The 27,613-nt window shown below is 40.4% G+C and overlaps 2 protein-coding genes across 3 annotated transcripts; one reads left to right on the top strand and one right to left on the bottom strand.

The window, feature by feature from the left end:
- The first annotated feature begins 782 nt into the window (after positions 1 to 782).
- On the top strand, positions 783 to 18,320 carry fbxl5 (F-box and leucine-rich repeat protein 5). Of its 2 annotated transcripts, none has more exons than XM_036590770.1 (11): positions 783 to 942; positions 2,448 to 2,663; positions 6,162 to 6,257; positions 6,914 to 7,106; positions 8,260 to 8,442; positions 9,616 to 9,741; positions 9,915 to 10,063; positions 10,283 to 10,365; positions 10,729 to 11,427; positions 13,374 to 13,522; positions 16,789 to 18,320. In XM_036590770.1, the coding sequence occupies exons 1-11, from the start codon at positions 859 to 861 to the stop codon at positions 16,863 to 16,865; spliced, it is 2,055 nt and encodes a 684-aa protein (XP_036446663.1). In that variant the 5' UTR covers positions 783 to 858; the 3' UTR covers positions 16,866 to 18,320. The 2 variants fall into 2 exon arrangements, with proteins under 2 accessions (XP_036446663.1, XP_036446664.1); XM_036590771.1 differs by having other exon boundaries at positions 8,263 to 8,442.
- Positions 18,321 to 20,677: 2,357 nt separating this feature from the next.
- On the bottom strand, positions 20,678 to 27,513 carry LOC118822821 (tripartite motif-containing protein 16-like). The gene is made up of 6 exons (XM_036592122.1): positions 26,869 to 27,513; positions 25,388 to 25,471; positions 24,569 to 24,802; positions 23,761 to 23,920; positions 23,610 to 23,669; positions 20,678 to 22,393 (listed from the first exon to the last, which is right to left on the bottom strand). Exons 1-6 carry the CDS (start codon positions 27,442 to 27,444, stop codon positions 21,744 to 21,746), a joined length of 1,764 nt encoding a protein of 587 aa, XP_036448015.1. The 5' UTR covers positions 27,445 to 27,513; the 3' UTR covers positions 20,678 to 21,743.
- Between the last annotated feature and the right edge of the window lie 100 nt (positions 27,514 to 27,613).

Here is a 27,613-nt window from a genome sequence, read left to right on the forward strand (position 1 = left end):
CGCATTTTACATACGTTCAACAATTAAAGTTTGTTTGTTTAAAGCTTCATATTATGCTTACTTTAAGCCTGCTTACGGTAAAGTTTTATCTCTGCACGTGTAAAGTAAGTGTACACATAAAGCCGCCGTGTTAAGGGTAAGCTAACTGAGCTATATGTCTAACCCGCTCACCCAGGCCACATCAGCTGTGGTTCGTGTAATATTTGCTGGATGGTGGATCTATGATCGTGTGCTGCTCGTTAGCCGAGTCACTGCCTTACTCACGGGACCTGTTGGTACGCGCCGTTTCTATGTGGCAGGTGCCACTGGCGAATGTCACTAACCGGGTGGCGTGACTGGTGGCAGGTGCCATTCGCTAAGTGGCGCATGCCAGTATGTGCCATTTCCAGACGGCGTAGCGGCCACTTCCTTATGTCAGATGCCAATAAGGGACTGACGGGTGTTTAGAGTAGGAGCAGAAGTGGAGCTCTTCTTCAGCAAACGGAGATCATCACCGCTGTGAAAGTCCGTTTCTTTAGAACTCAGCATCTCACATAAAAACACACTCTGAATGACTTTCTTCACATCTTAATGTACTTTTGCAAATATTTAGAAAATCAGTGGAATTTAATTTAAGCTTAAAATTGAGATTCACTAAGTGAACATATCTTATTATGTTAAAAATGCAGGATAGTATGCAGTGAGAGTAAGGGAAAAGTGAAGACCGTGAACAGAACTGTCTGTCTGCCTCTCTGTCTGTCTGCCTCTCTGTCTGTCTGTCTGGTGGTCTCCGCCCACCCAGCCGCTCTGAACTGAGCTGATCTGATGGTGCTGCGCTGAAGCTCCGTCCTCCACTCTGCGCTGAGTCCATGGAGCGCGATGGCGCCGTTCCCCGATGAGGTGGACGTGTTCACTGGGCCGCATTGGCGGATGAAGCAGCTTGTCGGCCTCTACTGCGACAAGGTACTGCATTAATCTGACTGTGTTCAAAACCTTGTTTCCCTGATTCTTCAGGCGAGCTGGTTAACGTCAACTACACCTGGCAGTCCTAGTTAAGTTACTCAGCGTTAGCTAAGCTAGCTGCGAGCCAGCCTTCACTGTGCTATAGGCTATGCCCGCTAACGTTACCCCAGATTGTTTGTTATTGTTGTCCAATATATGCATATAACGTGGTATATAACGTTCAAAGAAAGTTTGCAACATGGTCAAAGTCTCAAAGATTATATAATAGACGGCTGACTTGCCGTAGCTAAAGCTGAAACAGGTTTATGATGCGTTTATTGAGCTTTGCGAATAGCTAACGTTAGCGTTAGCCTACTTGTAGGTTGGTGTTATGGCTGAATTCGGTTTGAGTCTAGGTAATGTTTACTGACGTTGCCAGTTAGTAAATAATATTAACAAGATTTGAATCGCTAAAATCAATACATAAAATTGCTCAAATGTTCCACAAGTAAAACGAATCGTCATGCTGGACTAGTTAGCAGCTAAGCCTGCTAACGTTAACGATTTAGCTAGCGAGCTGCAGGTTGTAAATTTAGCATTTGTGGTCCTTTAGCTCGGGTTGTAATCTCGTTCGACTGTGTTATATTTTGGGGAAGTAAACGAAACCTTAAACTGCGAGTTCACTGTGTGGTCATTAAACGGTCACACCCCTTAGCTAGCAAAGTTAGCTCTCTCAGCTAGCGTTCTCCGTTAGCTGCTGGCTAATCTAATACGTGCGTTACGTGCTACAGAGTCAGGGCTGCAGCCACACCGACCATGTTTACCTCACTATCTGGTTAACGTTACAGTATCTGTGTAGGGAGGTGGTTGTAGCTAAGTTGGCGCTTGAATTAATGTACTTATCTAACCCTGCATTTAAAAAAACAACAACACTATGCCTTGCTGTCCCATGCCTGTTTATAGCTGAACGTAGGTAGGTTGTGGATGAAGATTACATAAATAGGATCAAGCATGACCGCTGCTCACCATGCCAAGCTGTTTATGCCTGAAGGAGTGTTGTAGAAAAGTTTGAGAACTTAACAGCAGTACATCAGCAACAAAGCTGGAAAAAAAATCCCAGGAATAAAGCCTTTATAAAGCCTCTCTGTAAGAAGTGGCAGTATAATAGAATTAAAGAAACAACTTTCAGCATCATATTGAGCATTTTCAGGTTGTCAGTGTATTAGTGATTCAATTTAACATTGCAGTTGAAAGCCCTTCTATTTTGGCTTGCTAGAAGATGTGATGGTTTCTGGCATTGAGCCATATTTTGTGGCAATGTCGTATGAAGGTGACCAGAGCGAAAAGGCCGCACACGTTCATACCACTATACTGAAAGTGTCATATCAGCTAATCACGTTTATGGTTAACAAATAGTTTAGGGATTGTGAGAAAGTCAGATCTGTATCTCAACACACATCTTTCGTTTGCTGAGCTGTCCTGCTTTGAATACAGATGTTTTTCTCTTTTTGTCTTTTTGTCCACAGCTGTCGAAGACGAACTTCTCCAACAACAATGATTTCCGCGCGTTCCTGCAGACGCTCTGTGCCACCTTCAAGGTGTTCAAGATACACGAGCAGATTGAGAATGAATACATAATCGACCTGCTGCAGCAGCGCAGCCGCACCATCTACAATGTGCACTCTGACAACAAGCTCTCTGAGATGCTCTCGCTCTTTGAAAAAGGGCTCAGGAATGTCAAGGTGGGTTTCCATATTTATAAATAAAGGTATTTTCATTTCCCCTTGCTGCTGCAGTGACAGCCTCTAGTCTTCTGGGAAGCCTTTACACCAGACGCTGGAACATTACTTAGAGGATTTAGTTGCATTCAGCCACAAGAGCATTAGTGATGTCAGGTGCTGATGTTGAGTGATCAGTTCTGGATCACAGACTCCACTCCAGCTCACCGCAAAGGTATTGGATGGAGCTCTGTCGCTCCAAAGAACACTGTTCCTCTGCTCCACAGCCCATTGCTGGTTTACTTTATAACCCTCCAGCTGACGCTTTGCATTGGGCATGGTGATATTAGGCCCATGTGTGGCTGCTCCAGAGCATCCCATTCTATTGGCAGTTGTAAAAGTATGAATAAAGCTGAAGTCACGAAATAGAAAGAGTGTCTGGACTGTTTATTTGGGACAGCAAGTCATGTTGTGCCCTGTTGTAAGTAAGAGGAGTGACCCTGGCTTCTTGTGTGTGGGAGGGATTGACCTTGTTTGTCTGCGGGAACACAGTGACATCTGTGTATAGTAGCTATCCAGGCCCATTGCAGGTATGTCACTGCTATAATAATAGGTGTTGGAACTGCTGCTCCAGGTACCTTTGGATATTAATGCTAGTGGTCACGTCAGATGGTTGTTACTTTGCTGAGGCATTAGTTGCATCAGCCCCAGTGAGGAGTCACTGAAATCAGCAAACCAGTCATAGTGGTACTACAGCAATAAAGCTGTAGGGCTTCACCCACAATACATGCAGTATATTCACTGAATCTGTTTTGGTTCATGAACTCACAACTAGTCTTGGTGCTGTTTCAACCATTTCTTATTGTGGTTTTTACCTCCAAACATTCTTTGGTGCTACTGCAAAGCTTTGCTGATGCTGTTCGATAAGAGAAAAATCTCCAGAATTGAGAAACAGTCAACAGTTAAAGTGTGTCCAACTTGTCTTTCCCAATGCCAATTGAGTAATTTTCCACTCAGTGAGGCCAAAAGAAATTAGGACATTCTGTTCCAACTCCTGCCAGTAACAGGATGGAATGAGCAAACTGATGTAAATAAATCGTGTTTATTTTTTGATCCGTTTATTTACATTAAGTGCTCAGTGAAGAATAGTACTAGATGGACACATCCAGCTTATCAAAAATGATCTTATAGTGGGAAGATTTGGGAACAGTAACCTGTGGCGAAAGCGTGAAACAGTAGAGTTTTGTTTGTCGGTCCCAAAATGGCAGTGAGCGAGGGTGTCGTGTTAGCTCACAGTCTATTGCACTGCACAGTCTTTTCAGCCAGGGAATGCAACCAGGAGCAGCTTTCATAACAGATCTGAATTCAGTTGTAGCTAAGATTAGTGCAGACAGTGTCGGAGGATTCTGATCCTAGATCAGATCTTGCACTCCCACTCTTTATCCAAGTCCAGGGCAGTGTTGTTACTGCCCACACTGCGCCGGGTGGGGACTGGCGCTTTGCTGTGCTGGGATGACTCAGGGTGTTTTGGCGCTGTGAAGGGCAGCCAGTAGCTGATGTAAACCCATGACGTGTGTTTCTGAAAGGACTTTTCCTCTTACATTCCTTTCGTGTTCCGTTTTCTTTGATTTGGTAGATGAAAACACCCTAGTTTATATGAAATTGTTGGAAAAAGCCTGCTTTCATGCGTCTCTCCAAAAAAACAGGAATGTGACACATTGTTAAAGTGCCACCCTCAACTACAGTTCTGCCAAAGCACGTTAATTTCAGAGTGTTCGTCTGCTTGTAGCATGCTCATTATATGTAAAGTGTATTTCAATGCATTAAATATGACACAGTGCTGTAAAACAGGGAAATTTTATGACCCGTTGTTTCTGAATGGTAAAATAATTTTACGTAGGGCTGTAAAGACGCACTGCTCTGATAGTGCCGCTTCAGCTGCATCAATTTTGAAATGTTGTGATCGTTCGTAGTTGATCATAGGAACATTCAATAAAGTGTGCACTCCTTTTTTGCTACATGAATTGTTTTGGATCTTTTCAAATAGGCCTGGCAATATGACAAAATCAGTATCACCATAAACCACATTGCAATATGTAACACCACGGTTTACTGAGAAGATATTATTAGTACTTAAAGAATACTGAACAATTGCATGATTAGTTATAAAGACAGCATAATTATGCCTGTTTAAATTAATTTAGTGCAGCACAGTGTGTGGAACACTGCGTAAAATGATTTGTTTTCATAATTTCAGATAGTAATTTTTTTTTTTTTTTTTTTAAATCTACCCCCCTTTTTTGACTTACAACTTGTCCCTGAAATATTGTGATATTGTGTTTTTGTTATATTGCCCACTACTACTTTCAAAAAACAGATGGGAAAAAATGAAAAAAAAAACCTTGTTGTCTTAATAACATTGTAGATGTAGATCTAATAACAAGAATACATGTCTGGGGACAACATGCCAAACTTTTGTTTGCTGGATTGCCGCAACCGAGCACACGCTTTCTCTCAAACTCGCCCCCAAATTCCTCTAGTCTGTGCTCTTTTAACATTTAGAGTACAAATGATAACACAAGCAGAACAAGCTCACTAGTCACATGCTGCTGTTATTTACCGGAGGTGCTGTTAGCTAATGGAGCTACTTTTCCTCTTGCAAGAGGAAATGTTTATTTTTACCACGTGTGATTTGTTCTATGCATGTGACCCACAAATACTTGCCCATTTTAATTATTTATTTAATTATTTATTTTTTTGCTATGTTAACTCGCTTTACGTTCATGTGCTAACGGCACATGATTGTTGTTCCCATCCTAAAAGGTGTACGCTCCCACCCACATCTAGCTGTACATTAGTCATGGTTGTCCTCAGATGTTCTCATTACGAGGTCACTTCCAGCCCTGTGAGACTTTTGTCTAGACAGAGCCTCCAATCACTGTTTTTTTTTCCCTCTTATTTACAGCAAGTATATTTTTACTTTTTTTTTTTTGTTGAACATTCATAAGCGCATCAGATTTGTGTGATCAGAGAGTTAATGTAATTGCAAGCAGTTTTTAGTGTATCAACTGGCTACAGCTACAACTGGTCCTCCGAACATCAGCTTGTAATTACAATGCTTTAAGCAGTGACTTGAAGCATGAGCTCCAGTTTGACGTCACAGGAAGCTGTTGTTAAGGGGCATTTATCTTCAGCGTGGTACACAAAAATGGACCTGTGATAGTCACCTGTGGTGGTATTGCAGGAGAGGGTAATCTTAGGATGAACGCTGCTCATATTGGATGTTGATCTACAGTGCTGTGAAAAAAAATTGCACTCCTTTCTGATTTCTTCTATTTTTGCATGTTTGTCACACTAAATGGGTTCAGATCATCTCAAAAATTGTTAGAACGTGAGGAAATAAAATACTTTTTTTCTTTGCACATACTTTTGCATGTGTTCATGTATGCGTGTATATAGTGTTGCATTGTCTGATGATGTTCTATGTGTGCTTTAAGTGATGTTAAGCTCTAACCTCCCCAGAGCGAGTGTGAGCAGCTGAACTATGCACGGCAGCTGAAGGAGCGGCTAGAGGCCTTCACCCAGGACTTCCTCCCTCACATGAAGGAGGAAGAGGAGGTAAGACACCAAGAAACCTTTATCACACTCAACTAGGAAAAAATTACACTGACTCAGTCTACATAACATTAAAATGAAGAGTGTTGTTGTTAGACCATAGGTCAGGGTGTAATGTCAGTTGCCTTGGAAAACCAAGAGCTCAGGCATATGATCACAGCATGAATGAGTGATCATGTGATGAACATGATACTACATAACACTATATAGTATGTTCTTGATGTAGTGCTTCAGCTAGAGTTGGGCGATGAAAAATGTTATGAGCAATACTTCAACAAAATGTGTGTGACCCAGTTAAGAGGAAATAGGAAACTCGATTACTTCAGACAACAGATGATCATAATACAGTAAATAAATTCAAAAGGTCTGTAACACTGGAAAACCAACAAAAACTGACAGTAAATAAAGAGCTTACATAAAATAAACTGAAGTGATTGCAGTATGTTGGCTACAGTATGTGCCACAAAATTCAGCGTCCTTAACAACAGAGTTGTCATTCATAAACCCACATTCATACCATGACTATGCAGGGAGTTAGATGTATGTTGTCTGCTAATAACATTACAGCAGCATGCAGATATCAACGTAAATAATACATGTAGACGTATCCACTGCTCCTGCTTAACCCCCTCACGCACGTCTTGTGCAACCTGTCTTAGGTGTTCCAGCCCATGCTGATGGAATACTTCTCCTATGAGGAGCTGAAGGCCATTAAGAGGCAGGTGATAGCACAGCACTGCAGCCAGCAGTGGGACAAGGCTGAGGAGGTGCTGAAGGGGTTAAATCTTTGGAGCCAGGCTGAGGAGCTGCACAAGGCCTTCAAATACTCAGACCACGAGAAGACTGAGGATGGTGAGAGCTGCTTTAAGGTTACCAGATTAAGAATAGGGGAAATCAGGGGTGAACAATATGACAAAAAATAAATATTTTAATATTATAAATATTGCATTACATTTTCCTGATGAGTAATACATATTATAATATTTAGTATTATGAGTTCTGGAAATTCTGCTATAAGCAATTTAATTTAGCTTTCTTAGCTGTTAAAATGAAATCCAAAAATATGTAAAGAAAACAAACATAAGATAATGACATAATGGGCTAACATCAAATCAGCTCCTTGTCACTATGCCGTTTTAATTTGTTAGTGTGACACCCCTATAATGGTGTGAAATCCTTGCTTAACTGAACTCGGGTAGGCACATTTGTCTACCAGTACCTCCAATCCTGGTTTCGTCTGTGACTTTGTGTGATTCTTGAAGCTGCGTTTGTTTTGGAAGCGGACAGGCCAATAAGAAGTGTTACAGTGCAGCAGTCTAAATATTTAATGTTGCTCCCTCACAGGCCTGATAAAATGTAGTAGTAGAAGAGCACAAAAAGCCTTTTGCAGCAGGAATTTAAATTTGTGCAGCGTGCATCTTCAAGAGAAATCAACTGAACACTGAAACCACAAGACCACATCTGTAGTTAGGGTTGCACCTATGTAGAAACTGTTGACCGATGCTGATAGGCAGTATTTTCCATGTGTGGTCATATGCAAGAGTTTGAACCACCCCTGGTCAGATTACATTAACACAAAAATATAAAATGTGTTATAACCTTTTTCAGTATGTTAACTAATTTCTCACTTAGAAAATCAGCTAAACATTAGGGGTGCCCAAACTTCAGCATATAGCTGTATGTATAGACTTGGGTATATCCATAACAATACAGCTAAGGGGGAAAGAGAGAAAGATGTAGAAATTATTATTATTAGTATTATTATTATGGTACACAAAACCTCACATATATGATTAGTGGAAAAATAAAGTAAAAAGTGCAGTTATTTCCTATTTACAGCTGACGAAAATATGATGCTGACAGTTTGGAAATGCCCTTCCTGTGTAAAGTCCAGTCTTACCCAAACTACCATCACGTCTGTCACGATGTGTGGTGCAGATATTCTTGCCTCATAAGTGCATCTGGTGTGTAACAATGTGTATGTTGTTGTGTTATTCTCGTCTAGTAGAGCGTGAGAATCGCACATACACACACATCTCGGCCCTGCCGGAGGAGCTCTTGGTGCGGCTTTTCCAGTACCTGGGACCGGAGGACCTGTGCCGCTGCAGCCAGGTGTGCAGTACCTGGGCACAGGTAGTTAAAACGGGTTTGCTCTGGAGACACCTGTACCCAGTCCGCTGGGCCAGAGGTAAGAGACCAATTTGCTGAGTCTGTATCAGTGTCGCCTGTGTGGAATTGTAAGACCAGAAGAATGCTTCCCCTAAATCTGTGAGAAAAACATCAAGCTGAGTACTGTTGCAGGTTCAGCCTCCTTTTTTGGTCAGTGTAGTCAAGCGATCCATATTCCACCCACAAATGTTTTATTCACTGCTTTATTCACTATTGGAAAACATCACGTTCAGCCTAATGAGAGTTGTGGCAGGTAGATTTGAGTTTAATTCCTTTTGAGTCTTATTTATTTTGAATGGGTTTGAAAAGTCACATTTGTTAGTATAGGTTGAGTGTTGTGGTGTGTTGTTGTTGTTGTTGGGTTTGTTTTGGCTAACTGAGCTAGCATTAGCATAGTGCCAAGTTCTATGTCATTGTCATTTTTATTCTGTCTTGTTTCTGTTAGCTACAGCATAGTCCAGCTCAGTACCATAACATTTTAAACTGGCAACTCAAAGTTTTGTTGTTATACTGAACTAATACTTATATACTAATACTTATGCTAAACACTGTAGTGGTCCAGTTTGAATAATTGAAGTGTTTTGACCAAAATATACTACACGTTCTTGTTTATTTTCAGGTTAAAAGGAATTATTGTAAACCTTGTCCAAAGCTTGCTGTTGCTACAAAAGAGTGCATATATGAGCAAAGCATGGATAGGTCATTTATATTATACAAAGTACTGTGCAAAAGTCAGATTTCGCTGTTTATGTATTCAGTTTAAGTTACTCGTATTTCAGTGTCAGGATAAAGCAAAAAACATAATTAATAGAAAATTATGCAAAATAAATGCACAACTTTTTTTTTCTGTAATTAATGTGTCCAACCTTTATCTTTATTACTTTTCCAACACATGTTTATTTGCACTTTTCTGAAAGCTCTAAGTACTGTTTATTTGATGGTTACAGCTTACCAGGTCTTGTACGGTTCCTATGAGTCCCATTTTCTTTATGTGTTAAAAAAAGATGTTAAAACTCCTGTAAAATGAACAAATTGTACATAATAATGTACATTAGGTAGTCTGGATTAGGTGTGTTGGAGCAGAGAAAATACCCAAATATGCAGGACAAGGGGGCTCCAAAATCAGGGCTGGGGAAACACTGGCCTACAGAATGTATCCTTGTCTGTGAGAATAACTGATTATGTTTCCTAGGTGATTATTACCGTGGCGCCCCGGGGGAGCTGGACCAGGATCCAGATGAGGAGTGGGTTCGGAACCTGCAGGAGGAAGGGCGAGCCTATCAGGAGTGGGACGAGGATGCGGATGTTGATGAATCAGGTAACACTTGACTGACTGTACAGATCTCTAGTGCCATCATAGCAGCACGACCACTGTATTCTTTCAGTAAGTCATTAAGAATGTGGAAAGGCTTCAGTACAATAGAAACACTATTTTAGCAAAAATCAAATATCTAAACAGCTGCTTTATTCAGACCTGTCTTTTCTGTGCAGAAGAAGCATGTGAGGATTCTCTGGCCATCAGTACAGTGCGCAGAGAGAAGAAGTTGTTGAATGGAATGATCCAGAACCTTCTCCCAGCCGTGGGGCCGTCAGTACGCACCGTTATCCTGGCTTACAGCGCTGCTGTCTCCAGCAAAATGGTGAGGGGAAAACTACCTCCCACTTCATAAATTATTTCAAGTGGAGCTGTCAAAGCAGCAGAAGGGCTTTATTTGAATAATAAGAATCTAAAATCATTTTGTGAGAGCCACATCAGCCGTCATACTGTCTAGACTAAGAAAGCAGCAGTTGAAATCTGAATGTTGCACTGGTTGAAATCAAACCTGATTTGTTTCGTGTCTTTTAAATTTCTGTCCCAGGTGCGTCAGATCCTCAGCCTGTGCCCAAACCTTACACACCTGGACCTCACGCAAACTGATATCACAGATTCAGCTTTTGACAGGTGAGTTTTACCTTCAGCATTTGCCTGGTTGTCAATTTACTGCTTCGGTAAACAGACGTTGTCACCAGTCTAAGCCTAGACATTCTGAATGCAGTTCTCAAATTCAGAAATTCTTTAGCCCTAAGGGACAACATTGTACATATTACACAACTATGTAGTGACATTAAACATATGAAGGGGGATCTTAGTCAGCAACAAACAGAATAAAAGGTGATTGTGTAAAAACCTCGTATCTTGAGACTAATGGAACCAACCTTTTGCTGGTGCAGAAAGTAAAAAAACAAAGAACTCTATGTGTACCTTTAATGAAAAAAAAATGTAGCAGTGTCACTGATGGAGATTTTCCTGTGTTTCTTTGCATAGTTGGACAGAGCTGGGAGCATGTCGCTCACTTGAGCATTTGGACCTATCAGGCTGCGAAAAGATCACTGATCATACCCTGAAGAGGCTGTCCCTGGGATTAGGTGACCTGACCATACCCAAGAACAGCCCTGAGCGCAGAGCCAAGCTTCTGAAGGGCATTTCCTCTCCCATCAGACTCCTGGACGAGCACTCTGCTTATGCAATGGGACGCACCCGGCAGGCTCTCATCTTTAAGCGGAGGCCTGGTGGGCAGGGCATGGCCTGCAGCCCCGTTTGGGTTTTGGATCCAGCTGAGCTGGCTGACATCGAGGATGCAGTTGATTGGAGCAGACGTGGAGGTGTGTCTGCGCAAGACGAGGGGCATGGCGGCATTTTAGAGCTGCAGGCAGGAGGCGGGTCTTGCTGCTGCAGGAGAAGCAGGAGGCGGAGCTACAGGACTGGTGCTGATGCTGGTTCCTCCTACTGGCAGCATCTTTATGGCTCTCTGCAGTGTGGTCATTCTACGTGCTGCAGTTCAGACACTGCGATCAGGACAGTGAGTGGAGCGCAGTGTGAGCCCCAGGCCACAGGGGGCAGCGATGAATTTCGGACTAAATGCCTTTCTGAAGGCGACTCGAGGACTGATCAGTCAGGAGCCTGTCGAGCTCTCAGGTTCCTCAGCCTGTCAGGATGCTATCAGGTCACAGATCTCGGTCTGAGGTACTGAATTACACACATGCTCACACATACAGTTTTAATCAGCAAGTTGGGCATCTCTAGTCACAGTCTATCCCTTCCAGTTCTCTAGAAAAGATCCCTAGCCTTTTAAAATAGTTCCTTTACACCATTTAATTGTGAAGGTTATGCATAAACAGAAAACGCAAATGTATTTAACACAATACTGAAATATAGCAGGATGTCTGCTGTCCTTAAAAAATGAATTAATTTATGTGAAATTAACAAATCAAAGGCCTTAAATATTGTTTTTAATTCACATTTACATGATCTGAAGTACTATTTTGACAGAATTAATTTTACATGGGGAGATAAGATAATGTTTTTATTATTACCGCTGTTCCAGCAGTGATTTTAGTCCTGTCCGAATCCGCCCTGTACGTTTTACAGACTGCATGCTCCTGCATCAGTGAAGATTCTGTTGGCTTTTCCCTGCTATAAAGTGAAGTACAGAAATAACCCCAGGGGCTGGATTCACAAATCTTTTCAGAGTAGGAGTGCTGATCTCTCATCGAATTCCTCCCTTATTTACAGTGACTTTATTGACTGGAACACTTCCAAGAAGTCTCATAAATACAGGCCTAGGTTAAATTAATCCTGTGTTAATGGTCATGTAGGTAAATATTTCATTATATCTTGTGCAAAAGGACATTTCTCAAGTTTTCTTAAAGAGGATTTTACAGATTTCTGCATAATTAACTTAGGATGTAAACAAAGGAATTCATTCAGAATGGTTTGATGTGAAATGCTCCATTCTAGAGAAACTTGCCAAGTCACTTGTTCACATTGGTGGTGATAGGAGCCAGACAGTTTAATTCCTCTATAAACTCCCTCACAAAAAGGTACTACACGAAATGATTATGCCTCAGACATTGTTTTACAATAGTTTTGAGACAAAACTTTGGTGTACTTTTTTTAATGTTTAAACATATGTTTTCTTTCTTTGAACATATGTTTCACTATTTTATTGTTATTAACATCTACATATAAAAACTAATATCAAGTAAATGGCATAGATTACATATAAAAAGTTATATTGTGTTTTTTATGTCTATATTGTAGACATTGTGACTCCTTGCTCCTATTATGACCACCATAAAGCAATCTGAGTCTGTAAGTTTCTCTACTGTCAATGACTTTGTTTACATTTCACTGACCTGAATTATGCAGAATTAAAAAGAAATCTGTGGAATTTCCCCTTTAAGTATGGAGGCTCTCACAGGAGTATTTACTTATATTGTCTGTGGACCCAGTCAAGCTGATATGTATTTTCCTTCCTCAGGTGTCTGGCTCCAGACTTGGAAGCATTTAAAATGATGGAAAAAAATAAATATTGACTCTATATTCCCAAGCTAATGTCGTAAACATAACACACATTCTGTAGTAAAATTACATTACACTGCATAATAGAAACAGACCTCGGACCAGGACACCAATTGGCTATTTTCTAATTATAATCTAATAGACCATTTTTAGATTCAATAAAATTACATATTTAATACTTGTAGCTGTGTGCCGATGAATTTACTGCTTACAGGCCAAGCAGTTTTATCTTGAACGGTAACTTCTACACTTTGCTGTACAGAAATATACTGCTGCATAATGCGTTGTTCTGCCAGTGTAATTATTTCTTAAAAAACTACTTTCATTTAAAGTAACAAGCGCGATCTCTCACTGGTTATAAGCACGAATGGTTTTTGATGCCCTGATCAGCATCTGTAGTGCTTAATTATGGTCATGATTGGCTGATTGTCACCCTCTGCTGGTTGTTTGTGGAATTCTGCCATTCTTAATGCCTCTTTTAGATGGTGTTTAGTTGTGGGTGTTGAGAGATAATGAACAAAAAACTATTCATGTATGTGTGCAAGCATTAAACTTGTGTCCTGTATTAGCAGGTCACTTATTTCTTTATGACTCTGTGTTTGTGGCAGGTGTCTGTCTCAGGGAGGAGGGCTCCCCCTGCTGGAGCATCTGAACCTCTCAGGCTGTCTGTTCATCACTGAGGTGGGACTGCGGGAGCTGGTGTCTGTCTGCCCCTCACTCAACGACGAACACTTCTACTACTGCGATAACATCAACGGTAACACACACACACAACTGCTTCAAAACTGATACTGTAACTTGTTAGCCAGTCTAACACACACACACACACACTGCCCTGCACTTAAAGATAAACTGGTTTATACACACACACACACACACACACACACATACACGTCTAATTGTCCTTCAGGGATGATGTGCTCACACACATTAGTCTGCATGCGGTAATGGGCAGGTCTGCTACTGTAATTACACCTGTAGAAAGTGGCACACTGTATTCTCTGATCTTGATAAGCACGGCACGATTACTGCATTCAGTATGAACCAGTTGAAAGCAATGTGATGAGTGAATGATTGTATCTGTGTATCTCTCCATCTATCTATCTGTCTATCTATCTAACTATATCCGTATAACTATCTTTTTGTCTGTCAGCCATCAGTAGTCTGTGATTAATCGTTAACCAACAAGCCAAAAAATGAATGACACGACTCCGGTTCTTATATAGATAGTTCAGGTTTTGAAATCTGATTGGCTGAGCCACATTCAAAGCCATTTACTTGATATCTGCACTCGCCATTCTGTGCTAATGAACTGTAGACTGCAATACTGAAAGGTAGGGCCAGGCATACCACATATATGAATGAAACATTTCAAAACATCAGCTCCCCTTTAAATAGTGTGGAAATTTCATAATGAATGGACAAACAGAAATGGTCCAAAATTACTTAAATAAAATAGATTTGTCCATTAACGTCCATTGTACATTTTCTTTCACCTGAGAAGTTACCAATTTGGAGATACAAATTCATTTTAATAGCAATGACTTGTTTATTATTATATGACTGAAAGCTGAAACGTTACAGAAATGAACTATTTAATTATGAACTATTTAATTATGGGCTACTGGCAGCTCTATATTCTAAAGTTGTATTTACCACTTTCTGCTAGCCCAAGTAAGAACGAACATAAATGTCATACCTGGGGCAACTTTGGCTGGGTGTATCTCAGTAACTCTCGAAAGCTGTCAGTGAAGTAGTTGTCTGTTTTATTGCTTGGAGACGTTTCCTTTGATATGGTACGTTATTGCAGTATTGCCTCATGCACTTAATTTAAAAGTGTTACTCAACTTGAATGATGAACCTGCCCATTCAAATAGGAACTGTTCATTTACTGGAAACAGTAAACATTGATTAGAAACAGTACAACAACGATGGTTTATTTGTTGGTTAATGATTAATCTTTCACAACCCTAATTTAAACATTTGGTTTCTGGACATCCAGAATTTTTAAGTAGTTCATAAAGGTTTCTGTTGTAGAAATTTAACTTTTGTGTAGAAATGTATTTTCTGTTTGATGAATAAATGGTGTAATAAGTGCTTAACCCAGCTCTCACGCAACACTGGCCTTGTGTGCGAGATGCTGATGGGTGTACAGTACCTCAAGGTAAGTATAAAGAAACTCTCTAGAACCAGGCAGATACATGGCTGATGTTTCAGCATTTCTAAAGCACTACTTCACCTCCACTTTGTCCAGTGGATGAATACCTTTATAATGACAGCTAAACTGCACAGCTAGACAAGCTGCTTAGTTTGTTTACACTCTAGCCTCTGTAAACCATTAAAGGTAAAATATTAAAGTGGAATTAGACTTTTACTTTTTTTTTATTTTATTTTATTTATTTATTTTTTTTAATTTGACTCTGATTTCCTTTACAATGGTGGTGATAGAATCTAGGGGTTGATATGTCTCCAATGCCATTTTATTTAATTAGTTTTTGTACGTAGTATTGATAATGGTAAAATAGTGGTACATTTTCTTTGCTGTGCTATTTGCTGACACGCTAGATTGCCCCTAGGTGTGAGTGAATGTATATGTCTGTTTGTCTGCTCTGCGATGGACTGGTGACCTGTCCGGGGTGTGTCCTGCCTTCCACCTGATGACTGCTGGGATAGGCTCCAGCTCCCCCCGCGATCTGGAAGGAGGAGCGGCTTAGAGGATGTGTGTGTGTGTGTGTGTGTGCTATTTGCCTTAGAACACTCCTACATATAATTTCTCTTTTCACTGAATAGATTTTTAAAATACCCTTTTTGGCTAAAACCTTGTCGAAGCTATCGTAAAACGACGTCTGACATCAGGCATCGAATGCATAACAATTTCATGTAAAAGTTTCCTGTGGGATAGCTTTTAGAGGCATTAACCTTTCAGACATCTGCTTCCCATCACTACCACTGAACAATTCTGTCTCATCAAGTTCTCTGCAGTGGAGCATTTCGCAGCAAACCTCTGAGTGACAGTTTAATGATTTTAGTTGTGCAAAAGTTTTGAAAAATCAGTGTAATTCCCTTTTAAATAGAAAACGTAGTGAGAGTTGTATGTTTAATTGTACGGAAAAACATGTGTATGGTCATAGTCCAGGGAAGCATCTGATTAAATTTATTGGAGCATCAAAGAAACACACAGACCAGCCACTTCATTATGAAAGGGCTCCTTGTATCTACACTCACTGTCCATTTTATCAGCTCCACACTACAGACTGTAGTCTGTATATTTCTCTGCATACTTTGTTAGCCCCCTTTCACCCTGTTCTTCAATGGTCAGGACCACCACAGAGCAGGTATTATTTGAGTGTTGAATCATTCTCAGCAATGACGTGGTGGTTGTGTGTTAGTGTGTGTTGCGCTGGTACGAGTGGATCAGACAATGTGCACTCTATTAGACACTCCTACCTTGTTGATCCAGCTTGATGTAAAGTCAGAGACAGTATCTCATCTGTTGCTGCACTGTTTGTGTTATTCATCCTCTAGTCCTTCATCAGTGGTCACAGGACGCTGCCCAGAGGACGTTTGTCGGCCGGTTATTTTTGGTTGGTGGACTATTCTCAGTCCAGCAGCGACACTGAGGTGTTTTAAACTCCAGCAGCACTGCTGTTTCTGATCCACTCATACCAGTGCTTCATATGTACCAGTGCTGAGAATGATCCACCACCCACATAATACATGCTCTGTGGTGGTCCTTTGGGGGTCCTGACCATTGAAGAACAGGGTAAACGGGCGCGAACAAAGTATACAGAGAAACAGATGGACTACAGTCTGTAATTGTAGAACTACAAAGTGCACCTATATAGTAAGTGGAGCTGATAAAATGGACAATGAGTACATAGACAAGGAGGTGTACTTAATGAAGTGCCCGGTCGGTGTGTATTTGGAAGAATTTTTAATGCTGTTATTCTGTTCCAGACATTGGTGTGGATGTCTAACTTCTGTCTTTTGCTTCTACCTCTCTCTTTCTCCCTCTCTCTACAGGTCCCCATGCTGAGACGGCTAGTGGATGTCAGAATCTGCAGTGTGGCTTCAGAGCCTGCTGTCGCTCTGGAGAGTGATCATTCCCCCTTCCCTCCTCCCTCCAAGTGTTTCTCTGTACTTTCAGTTGCTCATTGCTGCTCTTTTCCCCTTTTAGTTTTCTCTTGTTTTTTCCTGCATTCCTGCACACACCTCTGTCTTAAAACAGTGCTCCAGTGTTTTTAACCTAATATCTACCTTCCAGATCTGTGTTGTACAGTCAATTTCCACAGACTTCAAATTCCAAATTGTTTACCTGTACCTAGAAAACAACAGAGGACCTGTTGATTTAAAACAAGAGAAGGCATTGTTAAGTTGCTGAATTCTGTGAATGAAAGATGTGACTATATAATACCAATTCCAAACTACAAACTTCATACTTCTGGGGTTTGGGATGAGACAGACATAAGAAAGTTTTATCAAACTTTTGAACGTTTGGAGTATTACAGTAAGAGTAATTCCAGTTATTGTAGCTATCCTGACTTCTGATTCCACGGCAGCCAGCCTCAGCCTTTACACTGGTAATGAATTACCACAATTACATCTCTCTGAAAGAACAAATTATACAAGTTTAATTGATTTACAAAAACTTTTGATTGAATAATTTATGAAAGTGTTGTTTAGCGTAAACCTTTACTGACAGAATTTAACAACTGCCCAATTTAGTCAACAGAGTGTGCAGTTATTTTCTAATTTTTTTGACCGTACAGTACCAGTAGGCAGACATTAGGTTGAAAAGAAGTTAATAATTCCTTTGATTTTCGTCTTTCTCCTCCTCATCTTCACTTCTGTTCCCTTGCATGCTTTTCTTTGTTTTCTGTTTTTTTTTTTTTCCTCCCCCCCTCTCGTTCCTTCATTCTCTGCTGTCTCCTGTCCCATTGCACCTAATCGTTTGCACTTTAAATTTTGGAGTGCTCCTGGCTGTGCTCTGTCACGTGGGATAGTCTCCATCGAAAGAGAGATGCTAAATGGAGTTTTAAAAAAAGATAAAAAAAGTGAAATTCTTAGAGGCGCCATCCTCGTCTGAGCGATTGTACCGTTTAAAGATAATATGTACATTTTGTAGATGATTGATGTGTTATTGAAGTTCTTTGTTGCTTCGGGTTCATCATGTCATGTTTGGGATTTGGAAAGAGCAGGATGCTGTTTGATCCTAATTTTGAGTGCTTCAAGGAAGTGTAACTTTCAGCACAAAGTTCTTGCATCTTCATTTTTGTTTTCTTTTTTTTTCGTGGCAGTAATAGCTTACAAAGCTGTAGACCTATCTGTAGTCTCTGCCTAGTGAACATGTATGACTCCCTACCCTGCCATTACTGTACAGTTCCATTGGCTTTGCTGCTTCTGTAAACATGTGCTTGGCTTCCTTTCTCATTCAGCCACGCAGACCTTGCATAAGGAAGACCACTGGAGGGCACTTTGTCCTTGTACTTGGGTTAAGCTTGGTTTGGGATTACATTGCATTGTCTGTTGTAAGTAAATAAATATATACGCAAACACTTCTCTGTTGGGAAACTTTCTTTTAGTCCCAAAGTGGACTTAATCTGTGTGAGCAATGAGATTGTAGAATGATGCGTTCAATTCTATGTGAATTTGATAGGATGATGCCTGTTTGTGGCAATTCTTGTAAAAACAAATGTATATAATTTAATAAATACAGGTCTTTCATTCACTCTGCAGTACAGTGGAATGTAGACAGGAAGGGTCCCCCCCGCCCCAGACTACACTTTTTTTCTGCCCAACATGCTGCTAATTTTAGTCCTTCATGGGTCGGTTTGTGCATCTTGGAGGAAAACACACAAAACAATGCAGAACAGTGGTTCCGGTGGGGATTCAATGGGAAGGGTTGGATAATGGGGTACTCCTTATCCTTTTCCACATTTCTTCTCGGCACGTAGCTTCAGACGCATAGTTTGACCCTTGTGCACTGAATGAGGAATGCAGGACTAGGATTGGGGACCACCGCTGTAGAGATTGAAACGCATCCCTTATTGTTACCTTATTGTAATTTTAAAGACCTGCATTCATATAAATTTTTGCTTATTGGCACGTTGTTCATGAGCCCCTGTTCTACAGTACGATAACTTGTAGTTTAAATGCTTTATTCAGTATTTAGTAGATCTTAACCTTCAACGTGAAGGTAGCAGTTCAGCTGCTTTGTTAGAATCAGTGATAGGACTAAAGTGTGATTTGTCACAAACAAATTCTCAAATTTTCAACCAAAAATACATAAAGATTGTCACCAACCCTCTTCTCAGAGGTATGCTACCCTGCAGAGTTTCGTTCCAACCTGCATCCACTATGCTGCCTCTAGCTGACCTGACACTAACACAGCTGATCCAGCCAATCAAGGACTCCTGAAGTTGTTCATTAGCTGGAGAATGTGTGGCAGATTGTGGTTGGAACGAGACACTGTAAGAAGGTAGGTCTCCAGGACCAGGGTTGGTGACCACTGATTTAGAGCATTGTTTTCGTTGCCTGTAGTTCCACCAGACACATTTGTGTATTAAGTATGTTTAAGAATATATTAAATTCTGATTTCAAATCACGGTGAATTTTGAGATTTCATGATGCAGCAAAACATTTCCTAACAAATCGTAGAATGATTCCATGATCGGGGTGCCCTGTAACTAGCATTTTCAAGAAAACGCAATCGGTTGTTAATCCATCTTAGGAACCTTTTACATAGTTTCTTTGCTGACAGTGTCTTCAATGAGTAACATCAGAATGAGCCCGCAGGCCATGTTTCTGTGTTAGTGACTGATTCAGCAGACTTTTTTTCATGGCACTGTTTTTTTTTCTTAACATGCTCTCTGTGGGGTACCTAGACCCATATTCTGTCCTCATTACACACTTAAAGACAGTTCTGCAAGGGTTCTTTAGTAAATAAACTGGTTCTATATAGAATAGAACCATGGACACTCAAAGAACCCTTTGCATGAAAGGGTTTTTTGCATCATGAAAGGGTTATTTAGACTAATGGAGAATGTGCTGTAGATGGTTCTATATAGAACTTTTTTGAAAAAGGTTTTATAGAGCACCAAAGCTTGACATCATAACAATAGAAGAACCCTTTTCAAAAAGGTTCTATATAGAACCAGCTACAGCACCATTTACAAATCAGTCTAAAGAACCATTTCATGATGCAAAGAACCTTTTAATCCTGCGAAGGGTTGAAGTGTCCATGGTTCTCTGTATAACTTATTTATTTACTAAAGAACCCTTGAAGAACCATCTTTTTTAAGGGGGTAAATAGGCTTTAATAATATTGAAGACATCTTTAAGAATCATTAAGTTGAAATTTTTACTGAAGAAACATTTGCTGCATGTAATGTTACTTAAATATCTGTGTTTCAGCTAAAGAGCTGCTACACAATGTGTATAAGGCAGTTTAGCTTGGCACTATAATAACATTAAAATTCCCTTTTGGCTGCAAACAATAATTAGCATTAGCTTCGCAGTGGCAAAGTAGTGCACCAAAATACAACTTTTAAACTGAATTTTTCATTAAACATGCTGTGTAATGGAATGCTTGGCTGGCAAATGCTTTCAGCATTTAAAAAGAAAAAGGTGTTGGGCCTGTTGTACCAGGCTCTCCTGCAGCCGTGCTTCACCATAGCACAAATTCCACATCCCGTACCCCGCCCCACCACCGAGCCAGCCCATGACAGCAGTGGTCATTACCATACAAAATCAGCACCCAGAAAATGGTGTTTTCTTCACAGAGGAGTGAAAAGCAGGTTAAAACATCCTACAGAGACTAAAGTTAGGTGTTCTGGTTTTGTTTAGTTTTATACTCTTGGTGGTTGTCTTTTATAGGGCACAAGGAAATATTAAAATAGAAAAGAAAAGAAAAAACAGTAAAATGTGTTTTATAAGACAGCGTGAACGGGAAATCAACACATTTTTCTTCTGTACCACGACACATTTCCGAGTGAAGCAGTATTAGGGACAGTTTACAATCCATTCATTCATTTATTTATTTATAATTAACATAATTATTGCAAAAATCCTGAGTTGAACCACCCAAGTAATTCATCCATCTGTCACCAATGAGCATTCGTGCCTCATTTAGTTTTAATAGAACCTACTATTCTGTACTGAAATGAGCCCATCTTAGCTTTTGGGTTTTTTTTTGGGTTTTTTTTTTAACACTATTTAAAGGACTTACATTCTCCATTTTTCTTGTGGTTTTATGTACTAAAGTCACATCAGCTGAAGGCTGAATGGATGGCCAGAGAAATACGTTTATGGTTGTGCCGTCACAACCATGAGGAATTCAAAGTGGCCTGTTTTTGTGCCTTAGTTTCCTTATATATAGTGAATTGTGTGTTTTGAAATTTAAAGGAGAAAAAAATGAACATTTTGACCATTGGTGTATCTATTTAACATGCAACGTATACACACACATTTGTATTCGCAGTGGTGCTGCCATAGTCTCTAGAGTGAGATTTTTGGGTTTTAAGATTAGGAAAGCCCCCTTCTGATGATGCATCTTGAAGGTGGGGAGAACTTCTGAAAAACTACAGCTGCTTTTAGGCAGATACATGAGGGTGGGTTGAAATGTTTTTATTTTTTTCAGTTGGCTAAAGCCGAAGGAAGCTAGATAGTGAATGTTACTGCTCAGAAGCCCAATATCCTGTCTATGTTATTAGTCTCTACATCAGTGACTGTGCTAGCAGTCCTTATTTCTTTATCACTGTGGGAGGGATTCCTAATTGTTATATTTGCATAAAGCCTGCTGGGTATTGTAGTGAGAGAACACTAATAGACCAAAACCAGAATGTCTCTTCAATACTTGCGTACTATATCAAAATCCTAATTAAAAACATAATTATATGGGCCCTTTTGAAATTGTCTTAATTGTTCAAATATAGAGCAGGCTCCAGGCGTTAGGCTACTTTAGGTACTTTCTGTCACGTTCATTTTCTTTTCTGTACTGCCCTGGATCTTATACTGCAAATTCTTCTTTTATGTTCCACATTCTTCACAAATGTGACTCTCTTTGTTTTTTGGGTATTCGTTTGCTTTTGTGCTTCTTCGCCTGGCTGGCATATCTTTGCTGTAGATCCCCCGTACAGCCCAAACCCTGCATAGACAGGCTGAGTGAACCTGGTGTCCACTCTGTGGAGGAGAGTCATACTGTCTTCTGAGACGCTATAGAAAGACAGCAGCCCTGCCCTGTAGTCCAGATACACCCCTATCCTGTGGGACGTAGGCACTGAGATTTCCGTCTCCTCATTATTGTGTACAAAAGCATATCTGGATATGGAACAGTCTAAACTCCAGCACTGTTTGTTATACCCAAAGCCACAGTCATCTCCCTCTCCCTTCCTGCTGATGTCTCCATATGAAACGGCGATGTCCGCTCCGTACAGGCCCGTCCACTGCGCTTCCCAGTAGCAGCGTCCACACAGAGCCTCCTGGGACAGGACCTGAGCCCACCAGTCGAAACGCTCGGGACGGTCCAGATAAGGTTGAGGTTCGAGATCACAGGACACAGCTCTGTTCTCCTCAGATAGCCGAAGGTTCTTGTGGGCGGTGTTGAGGTCCAGTGACAGTGGAACCAAATCTAAATGGGGAAGAAAGCAAAGTTATGACTGACAAGCCCCTCAGCCAGCCACAATCGTCACTAAACTCTACTTGCTCTATCAAGGGAAGGAAAATATGTCTGCCTAAACTTCTCAGAGCAACAGTGAGAACAACGGTATCAGTAAATTAGTGAGAATTTCTAGACTAAGAAATGCTGGAAAGAAGGAATGTATGCTTTGCATTGTGAAAGCGTTCTTCAGATTGATGGCATATGTGCTGTAGATGGTTCTATATAGAAGCTTTTCGAAAAGTTCTATATAGCACAAAAAGGGTTCTTCTATAGTTACAATGTCTAGCTTGTAATAATAGAAGAACCCCTTTTTGGTGCTGTATAGAACCCTATACAACACATTCTCCATCAATCTGAAGAACTTTTTCACAATGCAAAGAACTCAGTCATGCAAAGGGTTCTCTGAGTGTTCATGGTTCTATATAGAACCATTTTCTTTACATAAGAACCCTTGAGAAACCATCATTTTTAAGTGTGTAAGTAAACTTTTTTGCTAGTCAGATAAATGCACTACACACGCTATTCTTTGTATTGTTTTAGTAAAGTTTGGTAAAAGACTTTGTGTTAAAGACAACTAAGTTCTCCTCAGCATCTACCATTGCTTTGACTAGCTCCAGTATTAGCTTTAGCGTTAGCTCGTCTGAAGGGGCAGCTAACATTGTTAAAACTTTCCCTTCATTAGGCATGAAAACTTGCCGCTTTAACCGTCAGTTTATTTGCTTTAAACCACCCAACAGTCATACTTTCCCATGTCTCAGACATGTAGGTGTGCACTTAAATGTCTTGTAAAGCTAATTTTTCATGTTTCAGATTTACTCCTAGAAACAGTAGCGTCAGCTGTTGTGAAGGCTGAATTATGTCCCATTTTATAGATAACATACAATGTTAGCAGTATGAGCAAGTCAAGTCTCAAATGATGCTAATTAGCAGTCAAAGCATCCATTGCTTGTTAGCTCCATTAGCCTAGCAGCTCCAGTGCTAAACTAAAAAAAGCAAATCAACTAATTGACTACATTTGGTAGAAGGAGAAAGTTGTGTAAATTTAATTTTAAGCCAAATTTTCTTCCTTCAAAACAACAGAGTGCATTGTTCAAGTTTTAAATGAACCCAGAGTGAATCAGCTCTGTTCACAGTGTTACTCTGCTACCCAAATAATGTGCATGTTAGGAAGGGAGGGCCTACTTACACTGTAAGAAGTCCTCTCTCGTCTTTGGTTCTGAAGGAACTACAATCTTGTCTTTTTTCACTAGAGAAAAATCATTCATTTAATGATTATACAGTAATGAAAATGCAGTTATAAATGTCATAGTTTTCAGTTTTCCTTTAATGGACTTTACCTTCTGTTGAGATTGTTTTGATTTCTCTCTGCCAGATGTCTTCTATCTGGCCTTTGAGCTCAGAAATGGACTTGACCACTTCCCCAAAAGAGAACTGAGGGTTAACTGCCAGGTCTGGGACATCTGCAGATCCAGGTAGGAGGTAGAGAGACTGGGCTGACTGCAGAGCGGTTCCGGCACGAATAAACAAAATAAAATGTTAAAAATAACAGGATGATTTCTATAAATTTAGGCATTTTGTGAAGCATAGTCAATGTTGATCGACTAGCTTTAACTGGTCAGGATTAGAAGGCAGCCTTTGAATCCCACTGTAAAGCAATACGCAACATTGCATTTTCTTCTTATGTCAAATTAGCTTTTGGAGTGTGGTCTTGTCTTTCTTCTGTATTTGGAGGAAGCCCGCTGTATCTATTAGATGTCCCTTAATCTATACAAGTATATGTCTTCTTCAGTGTGCAAGCAACTTGCTTTCACTACCAGCAATGCCATTCAAAGATAAGGCTAAGTACTCTTAGCCTGACACATGGCCTAGTAGCTATAACTGTTAGCCATGTGTTAATTCCATTACTTTTTCACATTGACTGCCTTTCCTCTCTCCTGAACTTTGTATTTAAAAATGCTTCCTTGCTGAATGAGTTGTCGGGTGTAGTACATCTGAAAAAGGAACGAGTTTCCCCCCCTCAAACACCTTGGGACTGAATCCCACCCCGGCGTTTTTGCACAATAGGTTGCTGACTTCATGACACTTGATAAAAGCCAAGCAACACTACAAGCCATTTTCACTTCAGTTACAGTGCAGTGGTATTACCTGCAGGAAGTGGATGTGGTTCTGAGTGTGCGAAAGCTGCTCCAACTCAGCATCGCTCCTCTTCAGCTCATCTGTCTCCTGCTCTATCCGGATCAGAAGGTCCTCGACCCGCTCCAGTTCAGCCCTCTCCTGGGTTCGGATCAGCGCCTTCATCTCAGAGCAGCTGCTCTTTATACACTGGATCAGCTCCTTGAAGAGCCGCTCACTCTCCTCTTCCGTGGCCAGTGCCATGTCCTGTTTAAGAGCACTCCATCACTTCATTGTAAAAAGGCAGGTTAAACTACCATATGTGTTCATGGCTGTGACATCACAACCATGCTGAATAGAAAATGAGCTGTTAGTTTGCATTTATGGACTGGGAGAGTGTATGATATGATCCAAAATTGTAACTTTACAGGAGAATGAAAAAAAAAAACTTTCTTAACTTTTATTCTAAGTTAATGTAGTGAGATTTTATTTCAAGAAATTATGAAGCATTTCTGTTGGCCCATGATCACAAAATGTATTCAGTTGTTGTATAAAGATATTTACATAGTGGAAATATGAAGATATCGACAATATGAACCATAGTACATCAAACACTTACAATAGCAAAATATGGCTTTCCATAATATGGGCCTTTTAAATACACATACAATATCAGATGAGAGGGGCTTTAATGTGGAGGCAGTCCTAACAGGGGTCTCTAAAACCAGGGACTTCAAGTTTGCTTCTCACTTTGATATTGAAGGCGTTCTCAATGTTTGAGAAAGGTGTGGTATAGTTTTCCGACATCCACTGACATCTGGAAAAAGGACAGTATGTGGACACAGCACCTACCCTCAGGGTGTTTTTAGCTGCTCTCAGCTCCTTTTGCTGCTTCTCTCTCTCTGTAATCCTCAGCTTGGACTTCTTCGTCTCCTCCTGAAGGCAAATGAAGGACATTTAAGTTACTGAAATGAGACAATATTTCTGTAGCAAATGGCAAAATAAAAAACGTGCTACTTTGTTCTTTGATCATGGCCTAACCAGCAAACAGTGAAGTATCTTTTTTCATGTTGAGCCATGTCTCTTGCCCTGGGCAAGGAGGATGTCTTGTTTTTCCACCCAGTAGTTTTTACATGTAAAACTTTTTGAGTGGTCTATACTCCAGTTTCACAAAGTATTACTAAATTTATCATCTTATACATTTCTGAAAAGTTAATATTATGACTTTTGGGGCAGTTTACCACCTACAAGTCACACTGTCAATGTTCATTCTCAGTAACAAATCCTTTCTAGGACTGTTAAAAGTGATGGTTCAGTTCTTCCCAGTACCCCATATTGTAGTTGATCTGCCATGATGTGTTTGGTGTCCAAGGTTTGCTTCTTTGTTTTGTACTGGAGGTACGAGGCTAATGAGTAATGAAATCTATAGCTACTAGATAAGCATTGTGCAAACTGCATGCCCAAATCATTTAAACTTTCCCACATTCTGGCCTAAAACTAGCATTTAATGCATAAGATATATATATATATATATATATCTTATGCATTAAATACTAGTTTTAGGCCAGAATGTGGGAAAGTGTGTAATGATTTGGGGATATATAACAGCTGCTGTTAATTTACAGAAATAGAATGTAAATTCACAAAAAAATGATTGTCTTTATTTCACAGACATTTGCCTTTATTTTAATGGTTGTTACTGTTATTATGTCCGAGTAACTAGTTAAACTAGTGAAACTGTTGCATTACAGTAAAACACAGTATTTCTGATAACTTTATAGATTTTACCATTATTGAGAAAACATACTTTTACTGTTAATTAACGGGTTTTGTCTGGCACCCCTCCTGGCAGACTTCTTACCGTTTTTTTACAGATTTTATTTTTATTTTGTATGTTATTTGTATTACATAATATTCTGTTTTGCAGCACTGCTTTCCTCAGCCTTGTTGGTATGACGAAATTTATGATTTTGTATTGTTTTCATGTTTTTTCATCAGTGTTCTCTCACTACAAAACCCAGCATGCAATATGTCATACAACTGCTGGGAATTTCCTTGTTGGTGATAAAGTAATCCTGACTAGCTTAACCACTGATGTAGAGGCAAATTTTAGCCAGTGTCCCTTTAAGTAATCTTGAATAGCTTTATCATTTGTAAACTACATTAGCCTCAGAGATCCAGTGCGGAACTAAAGAAGCAAACATGCATTGACTGACTACATTGGGGCTGAATTGCTTTAATACCTGGAAAACGAGTACAGTATGTTTACAATGCATATACAACTTATAATTATCATTATTTCTCATCATTAGACTGCCCACAAGACTGCCCACCTCTTTCTCTGCCCGCCCTGCTGCAGCCGAGATTGTGTCATGACCCTTGTGATTGTCCAGCATGCACAGGCAGCAGATGCATTGCTGGTCAGTACGGCAGTAAACCTCCAAGAGCTTATCGTGGAGGGGGCAGGTCATTCCCTGCAGCTGTTCGGTGGCATCCACAAGCGTGTGAGGAGTTCTTGTGTTGAGATCGTTGTGCAGTCTGAGGTGGTCATCACAGTAGGAGGCCAGACACATCAGACAGGATTTTATGGCTTTGTGTTTTTGGCCAGTGCAGATGTCACAGGCTACGTCCTCAGGTCCAGCATGGCTGGGTATGGAGTAGTCAGCCTGGAGACCAGTCTTCATCAGTCTATGCACAACTTCATCCACTTGTTCATCTTGTTCGGGCCTTTGGGTGAAACTTTGCCCACACTGTGTGCAGCTGTACTTGCCTGTGTTTTCATACTCACTGAGGAAGGCTTCAGTGCAGCCTCTGCAGTATACATGTCCGCAGGGAATAGTGACCACATCCGTCAGTCGTTGAAGACAGAGAGAGCAGTTAGAAAGGTTCAGTGCACTGGACGATGCCATTTTTATTCAGTGCGGTGAGAGAGGATTAAAGGGACATGGCAGAAGAGCAGAATTTCAGTTTCGTTTCTGTGAATGTCTATTTACACAAGGAAGAGGAGGAGCTTCCTGGCCACACTAAGGGCTGTGTGTGCATGTGTTTGTGCGTGTGAGAGTGAGATAAAGGGGAAGA

This window comes from Colossoma macropomum, unplaced genomic scaffold (assembly GCF_904425465.1).
Source record: "Colossoma macropomum unplaced genomic scaffold, Colossoma_macropomum, whole genome shotgun sequence".
In the NCBI taxonomy this organism is placed as follows: domain Eukaryota; kingdom Metazoa; phylum Chordata; class Actinopteri; order Characiformes; family Serrasalmidae; genus Colossoma; species Colossoma macropomum.